Genomic DNA, 8,930 nt, shown 5'->3' with positions numbered 1-8,930 from the left:
AACTCTTTCGGTACCAAAAAACTAATACTTACAAAATTCCAAATTCAATTCACATCATATGCAAAAATCACATTGCAATAGGAATTAATAAATCACCATATAAAAGTAGGTGCAAGAAAGAAATGCAGAAACTCCCACAATATTTATCATTTCTCTCTGACTTTCTACACTCAAAGACGTCACGAAAAGACATATTGCAGCAAAAGTAATCCTGATAGAAACTGGTATGAACATAATTTAATCACAAAGGGAAATCTAATTTATATAATAACAAGAGATTAATTAAAAGAAAATGAAGGACATATACAATTTTTCTCTCCAAAAAATTCGAGAGTAAAAACCGGCATAATGGGTATGGGCATGTGAATTCGCAAAATTAAGCGGGTATGAGTGCGGGTACGAGTATTATAGTATCTACCCGATCCGCACTCGCACTTATATAAATATATTATTTATTTATTTATTATATTTGAATAATATAATTGTTCATGAAATGAGTATTAGATAAAGAACATTTATGATGATATTTATGAGTGTTTAGGTGGTTTTTTCCATTGAATTTAATGACTAGTAATATAAATTATTACCATTGGTAAATGACTAATAATATTATAAAATAATTTATAAATTTATTCTAAAATAATATTATCAAATAGATTTTGGAGGTATTTAAGAAATTGTGTAAGGAAGAGGAGAAGCATAAATAGGAATTGAAGAGATTAAATAAATTGTTGAAGGAAAAGAGTATACTCTCAACATCTACACATCAGCTTTTTGGCCGATGTGGGACATATTTATATAAGTTGATGAAATATGATGAAGTAAATCGGGAGTTTAAATATATATAATAGATAGTAAAATGTTTGTCATTTATTCTTCAAGTCAACTATCTTCTAAAAGGTACACATTTCTAAAGTATTGTTATTAAAGCAAAATTACATTTTTAGTCATGTATCTTAAACTTAAATATACTTTTAATCTTTCTATTTCTATTTCTATTTTGTTCAAAATCAACTTTTAGTCCCTTATTCTTTCATCAATACTTTTTAAGACTCAATTTATTTGTCATACTTTAAAGGTTAATTATTAAAAAAAAATGAAGCATACAAGGTTTGAACATGTTCTGGATCAGACTCACATTTAGTTAAAGCAGACTCAATACCGATTGATCCGATCTAGTATGGGACAATGCAGAACCTTCTCGAATTTTGGGCAAATCACTCGCTCGAATGTAATCTAAAGTGATGGTCTATCCTAGATTACTTGATCTTCCAATCACGACCATTCGATGACAATCCTATCATAATCCTAGTCATTATATGCCAACCACCTATTAAAAAATAAATGGACACATGTCCGACATACGAAGGGACCCCAATGGTCATTTATTGATTTCTGATGACCGTCACAAGAAGGTCCTAAAAATCCTAGGAGGAATTTCTATATAAATTGATCTCTCTAAGTCATAAAGGTACACAAAAATTCTAACTTAAATTCTTTTCATACTCTGATAAATTCTTACTTGATCATCAAAGTGTGTACAAATACAGCCCTATACAAAAGACTATCTACATTTCCATTTCTCCAAAGATACAAATTATAAAAATCAAGCTCATATATTCAATAATTGCAGTATTGAGTAGAGTCTATATCTTGAGTTATAATTACAAATGCTTCACCACAAAACTAAATTGTTTAATGTGTAGGTTGGTTGTTCATAGAATATATATATATATAATTTTTCTTTTGAAAATAAACTATATTTAATATAGTAGTATATGTTAAAATTATATTATTTAAATATTTATTTTTATTTATAAATATTATAATTATTATTAATTAAAGTTTGTATCTTTAAATTCATATTTAATTTTGACTACACCCTTGGATTATTGAGATTATAATTTTTAAATTATAGTTAGTTGAATTGGGTTAGATTGAATTATTGAATCATAAAAATCTGAATTTCGAAGTCATAGTAAGTATAGTTCTTTAAAATTGAATCGTTAGATAATCGAAATTAGAATTTCGTAAGTAAATAAATTAAATATAACTTATAAATTATAGTTTTGATGATCTGACGGTTTAATCTAAACTAATTATAGAAAGAATAACTTGAAGTCCCAATTTTAATGATACAACAGTTCAATCTTAACTAAATAGATGAACTAAAACTTAGAAATTATAATTTTTATGATCCAACAGTTCAACTTAATTAGGTCAGATTAAATTGTTGGATAATTGAAATTATAATTTAGTTGGATTGAACCGTTGGATCATTGAAATTATAATTTAGGTAGATTGATCCAACAATTTGTGTAATTAAGTTGGATTAAACGGTTGGATCATGAAAATTATAATTCGTAAATCTTAGTCAGTCTAATTAGTTAATATATAACCGCTCATTCATCTAAATAAAATTTTCTAAGTAATTCTAGATGTAATTATGTTATATCTAAATGTTAAATCATAGAAATTATAATTTCTAAGTTATAGTCAGTTTGATTAATTAAAATTGAACCGTTGATAAGAGATAATTAGAGAAAAGTAAATTGAGTGATATTAATAATTGAGATAATGTTATTATTGGATTTCAAATGTGAGTGGTTAGTCTCATATCTAGGAATTAAGAAAATGGTAAATATATAAGAGAGGTGACTCAGTTAAACAACTAACTAATATAAAATAATTAACTAACTAGTGTAAGCAACTAACCAACCAAATACCTTGGTATAGGACCCAACCATGCTCTCATACTAATTGTTGATAGTATCAGTAATTCTCTCTTATTACTTCATGCTTAAGCAATTCCGAAACGACATGGACGACATTGACGGTGTAGGTTCGGAATCTCCTTTGTGTGTGACTTCTCCATGTATTTCATATAAATATTAATGAAAGAAGAAACACTATTGTGTCATCTCTTACGATAAGATATGACAAGTTAACATAATTAACATAATTAACTTATCATATTGTGTTGACTCATCAAACTAAAATGTGACATGATGTGATAGTTTATCCTATCCTGTCTTTCTTATTCATCCCATAAAACGAGATCTAATTCTTTAGATGATATTAAACAAGAACAAACATGAAGAAACCATAAAAAGATAGCAAAACATTCAATGATTCATATATTAGTATTGCAGGTATGAGGAACAACTAAGACAATAATTAATGCACTTCAATGTGTCAAGTTTATTTAACGAGCTAAAAAGCAATTCGGAGTCTAAAATAATTTTGAGGAGTGTTAACTAAAGACTAGTAGAAACTTTCTAAAGTTATGGGTATAATTGTTTTGTTTACATTTGTCTGTTTAGTTGTCTACATAATAAGGTAGGTGAAAAATAATATGAATTTTGAATTGATTGCTTTGTATTTTACCTGGTAAGTAGAGACATCTGCTTTGTAACAAGAAGAATAAAATCCATTCAATATCTCTTCTCAATTGGAAATATCATTGTTCTTATGATCAACCACGTAAATTAGTCAATATAAAATATCATGTTGGTTATGGCTCATAGGTGTTGACAAGTGGCAAGAGACAAATGTTGGATATGACTCATAGGTCATGACAAGTGGGCAGAAATGAACGAGTTGAGTAAGCCTTATGCGGTATGGTTTAGGGATATTGTTGTGATTTGGACTGTAGTATTTAAATATAAATTGTAATGTTGTAAATCATAATTCTTTTCCCTAATAATAAGACGGGACTATAACTTTTTTGTAGTTGAATACATAGGCCTACTTGATTGAACTTCGTTACCAAACATTGTGTTTCATAATTAGCGTTTTATTGTTCGTTTATATTTTCTATCGAGTTTATGTTTGAACATATGATGTACTAGGATCTTCCTTTTCTGCAAGCAACAAACCAAAGCATATTTGAAAGTGTCATATTTATAAAGCAGGGGAGTTTCGTTAAGCTTCTTGTTGAAAATTCAAAGAAATTTTAATTTTCTGAATTTATGATCACAAAGAAAGTGACTATAAAAAATTTATGAAATACAACACTTCAATTTAAAACCGTATTTGAATGTTTGATACTAATATCAATGATTACATACAATCATTTTTATTTTTTTAAATTATTATCAATGTTTAAATATTGATGTTGTTGTTTGTGTCAGTAGTAAAAAAATAATCTCTTTAACAAGAATCTAACACACACAAATAAAATAAGAGTAAATAATTATTTTACTTTGTGTATAGTATGAGTGTAATTTAACGAAAGCACCGTTTTATCAAATTTATGAATGAGTTGATAAATGTTAGGACAAAGTTCATAAAACTTTGCAATGACTATAAGATCCCTGGAAGAATAATAACATGGATTAGAGGGGCATGTCTTTAAAATATTGAGTGATTTGGGATAAAAAGCTTTTAGAAATGCGATTATTATAGTTCAAGTGACAGCCTAGCACTGTCCTTGTTAATAATGTCTAAGCCTAATAATCAACGAAATAAATAGATCATGGTTTGGTTTCAATTCATGCATATGCTAAAGACATCAACTGTAGTAATTTATTTAATATTTTGGGTCTATCCTAACTTAAGCATGTCAAAAGATGTTTATAAATATATGGTGGAGAATCTTTTGTCCAATTGATACCAGACAAGCACTGTTTCTCCAACTTCTTGTTGGCTAGTAACTATATCATTTGAGCTATGAGGTATTCACACGACCCTAACACTTATATAACTTAATAATTTATAAAAAAAATAGAAAGTGATTCAATTAATCGTATACGTCGGTGTCGTGTATGTGTTAAATAAAATTTTAATTTGAAATGTTGGTGTTATGTAATTTGTAAATAATGGATGAAAAATAAATATATTAGGGGAGAAAAAGAAATGTTTACCTACTTTAGGCATTTAGGGAAATAAAACAACATTATCAGAAAGTAAATCCTATTGGCAATGATTTCTTACCCAAAACATCCAATGGTGTTTATTCCAGCTGCATAGATATATAGAACTATCCATAATTATTAATATTTTTATTGGGAATGATTAATGAAGTACAGCAACAATATACTTTAGTATTATTACACTAAAAATATACTAAATCAGCCTGGGTTCAATTGCTTTAATAAGAGAGATGTACAGAGAAAAACAACTCAAATATGTTAGTTTTAATAATTAGGAGAGATAATTGTTTGTCATAGTATGGAAAAATCAATATATAAAATTTATTTGTTGAATGGTTGAATTGGATGGTGAAAATCAAATTAAAATGGAACATCTAATTGCCTTCAATATAGGTCTTTTTGGGTAAATTATATAATTAACCACACTGTATTATTTAAGTGCTCATATAAAAACCATTTCTATAATCAAAACGGGAGATGTGGTTAAACAGTTTTCATAAATATATATTATAACTTGTTTTTATAGCCTTTTCTATGTTTTATTATTATAATAACATGTCATAGACAAATTCTAAGTAACACTTGCACAAATATTATATTATAAGATACACGAATGTTTCGGTAGACTAAAATATCATATACTCTACGATGAATCAGTATTTATAAATCACTTAAAACTCTAACAATTACAATCTTTTTCGCCTTATAGCTAAGACAATGATGTGATTGGTGTTAGTTCAACGGATTGATTTTTGAGTGACACATTCATTTTTCTTGTTTTTATCGACATATATCAATCAAGTCATGTCTCGATTGTGAAATGAAGAAAATCAATAATTTTTGTTGTTGAGAAAGAACCATAATCTTATACTTCTATAAACCAGCCACTACAAGAAAATAAACATATAGCTACAGAAGCTTGCAGTGACACCATTAAAAACTGTAAGTATAGATAACCTATACCAATCTATAACGGACCACCTATCAAAATAGTGTTATAATTTTCCTATAAGATAAATCCAAATAAAGCTGGAAATAAGTTCTTCCATGCGCGGCCTGCTAAACTGTTAGGTAGAATTTAATAAGTTCTACTTAGATATATAGCTATGAAAGGATAGTGACATGGAATGTGAGAACCTTGTGGACCAAAGAAATATCAGTGGCATGTGACTTATGAATAGTAATGGTTCTGTTCTATGCACAAAGTAAAAATAGTGGTCTTAATGCGTGACATATCAAACCCCACCATACTTGATAAAAATTGACACAACATTCCAAACAAACATCATTCACAAAGTTAGCTCATAACACAGATTTTAAAAATATATCACACATTGTCCTTACATTTTTCATTTTTTTCTTTCTTTCTAAGTCATGTTCAGATTCAACACTTGAAAAAACCAAGGTGACTGTTTTAACCTCTCTTGTCTTAACTGTTCTTCAATATCAAAACTCTTTCTAATTATTCCATGTGATTCTTCTCTTTGATGATGATGATGATGTGTCCTGGATCTTCTTGTCTTGTTTATATCACTTGATCCTGTTGAAGAAGAAGACAAACTATGTCCTGAATATGAAGTTACAGGTGTTTCAACTTTTTTGCTACGGTTGATGTAACTTGAAGGGCCTAATGTCAACTCAATCTCAGTCTCATCAATGTTTTCTAATCCTTCATTGTCTGATTCTGCAATGTCCTCCTCTGCTGGCCTTTCAAGATCAAATTTGATTTGAGCCTTTTTTTGTAAAGTTTTATGATTAGCATTTTGAGTTAAACTAATTGCACTTTTCAAATACCATTCTTGTTGTTCTTTTACTTCAACACCTCTTCTTGCTTCCATGTTTTGCATTAGTATCTTTTGCATTCGATACAATCGATGAAGTTCATATACCTGAAAAGATAATGCAACAACTATTAGTTCTAGTGCCAATGAAAATCCTTTTATGGAAGTGGTTTCAAAGGTAAGAAAAAAATATGCAGAAGGACACATTAATCACTCAATTAACATGTAGTTTTTTAATTTTTAAAAAAGGTCTGCATACACGATTTGGATCACAACATTAAGGTTTTAGATGTCTCTGCGACTATTATTGAGGTGTGGTTTTTCTTTTAAAAAGGTTTGCATACATAATTTGGGTCGCGGCATCAAGGTTTTGATGTCTATGCAACCATTTGAAGTTGTATCAGTCACATTTTACTGTGATTCTTTGCAGTATCAAAGTTGCAACCTCAAGCGTTACTACAAATGAGACTTAAAACTTTGAAATACCGATTGAGAATGAAAGAATAACTTGAAGGAATAGAAAGAGAAGTACCTGTTCTTTGAAAGTTTCTTCATGCTTTAACATGGCCATTCTCATGTATTCTTTATCACATGACCTAACAACCTTCTCCATCAGTGATCTATTCAGTTTCTACAAAAGCTGTTAACTCTTGTTTGTCTGAAGTTTATGTTCAGACTTGTGTCTTGATGATATCACTCCACCTTTATACACAGTTAAGCTTAAATAAGGAAAGTTCAAACAGAATAAAAGTGATGATTAATCAAAAGTTGTTTTTATAGAAAAAATAATAATAATGGTTCTAATTGATTCTTGAAACACTAGTACAAAATGATGACATAAATTTCCTTTAGTATGTTTTGTCTGTTCTCATGCTTACTCTCCTTCCAATACTTTGGACCACATTTGAATGAAACTCATCAATAAATAAATAAATAATCTCCCGACAACTTTACCTGTTAAATTTTTCCTACCATAATAATACTAAATTCTCATAACACACACATATGATGTCATTAATTAAGCTATCCTTTCAATTATTGAAATGTTTGAATACATGATCAAGGTAACATTTTTCTCTTCTTTTCATATACCCAATTAAAAAAGGATGCTTGAAGAAGCAATATCATTATAGTTAGGGACATGAGGAAAACCCATAAACTTGATTTTATTTTTTTTTAACCTTTAGCACTTTATGTTATCTCTCTTTCTTGATTTTTTTAACCTTAGCACTTTAATTTTTCTTGCTATTCATGATGAATTTCTCCTTTGTCAGGACTACAGCAAACAAACTTGAGTCTTAAAAGATAAAGAGTGTTTTAGGCAATGCTTTTGTATAACTTCCTAGATTCTTAACATTGACATTGCATGATACCAAACCTTATTCCTCATGCATGATATAAAAGATTTTCATCTTTAAAAAAAAAAAAAATCTTCAAGTTTACAAACTTTCTAGCATTCTATGACATGAAATTATAAACTTAATCAACATATAATCTTCAAAACTAAACATGGAAACTATGAAAAAAAATTCCAAAGCAAAAGGTAGAGAAAGAAATGAAATAAAGCATCTAACCTGCAAGAATTCAATTATAAATCACAATTTTGTGGTCAACAAGAAGAAGACAACAGAAGAAAAGAAGAATTAAGATCTGTGAAGAAAAAGGCAAGAATCAAACTCCTTCTTAGTCCTTTTTCTCTGCTATGACATTCTCCATATCAGGCTCTGGCCATTATATACTGTTGGAGATTAAATAGAACACAAGAACAGAACAGAACAAAACAGAACTGTTGTATAGAATTTAAGATTCTCTCACTTTAAAGACACAGAAAACGAAGTGGTATATTGCATGAGGGGTTTGTTAGAGGCATGCCAAACAAATCCCAGTGTCTTGACCAATGTGATTCCAGTTTTGTGGACGAGATGCCTAAGGCAGGTCCAGCAATGTAGATATATTAAATTAGTACTATAGCAAAATAAATTAATACACGCATTATTAGCACTATGCTAAAATTTATAATATAGTTTTTTCTTTCTTTGAGGATCAGAGCATCTACAACGGGAGTGAAAATGAGTTCGTCCGTCAGCGTGTAATTACTTAACTTCCAGTTTTTTGTGGGTTCACCGTTGGAGTTGTGCCAAGGTGTCATCACGGTACTGTCAGGAAGGAACGGTGCTTCAAAGCAGTTATCTTTTTTTTCTACCTTTTATTAATTTATTAATAATAATAAATTTATCATTTTTTATTAATTTATAGCCATTAACTTCTTTTTAAT

General features: G+C 28.9%; 1 protein-coding gene across 1 annotated transcript; it reads right to left on the bottom strand.

Moving 5' to 3' along the window:
- Positions 1 to 6,102: 6,102 nt before the first annotated feature.
- Positions 6,103 to 8,701, bottom strand: LOC101510644 (uncharacterized). Its single transcript, XM_004509021.4, has 3 exons — positions 8,230 to 8,701; positions 7,188 to 7,357; positions 6,103 to 6,763 (listed from the first exon to the last, which is right to left on the bottom strand). The coding sequence occupies exons 2-3, from the start codon at positions 7,266 to 7,268 to the stop codon at positions 6,242 to 6,244; spliced, it is 603 nt and encodes a 200-aa protein (XP_004509078.1). The 5' UTR covers positions 7,269 to 7,357; positions 8,230 to 8,701; the 3' UTR covers positions 6,103 to 6,241.
- Between the last annotated feature and the right edge of the window lie 229 nt (positions 8,702 to 8,930).

This window comes from Cicer arietinum, chromosome 7 (assembly GCF_000331145.2).
Source record: "Cicer arietinum cultivar CDC Frontier isolate Library 1 chromosome 7, Cicar.CDCFrontier_v2.0, whole genome shotgun sequence".
In the NCBI taxonomy this organism is placed as follows: domain Eukaryota; kingdom Viridiplantae; phylum Streptophyta; class Magnoliopsida; order Fabales; family Fabaceae; genus Cicer; species Cicer arietinum.
Note: the sequence above shows the minus strand (reverse complement) of the source record. Positions and strands in the feature narration are given on the sequence as shown.

Excerpts from the sequence above, each read along its gene's own strand:
- LOC101510644 (XM_004509021.4), bottom strand. The coding sequence starts at position 7,268 with ATGGAGAAGGTTGTTAGGTCATGTGATAAAGAATACATGAGAATGGCC. Across the intron at positions 6,764-7,187 it reads AAGAAACTTTCAAAGAACAG|GTATATGAACTTCATCGATT; the intron begins GTACTTCTCTTT and ends TTATCTTTTCAG.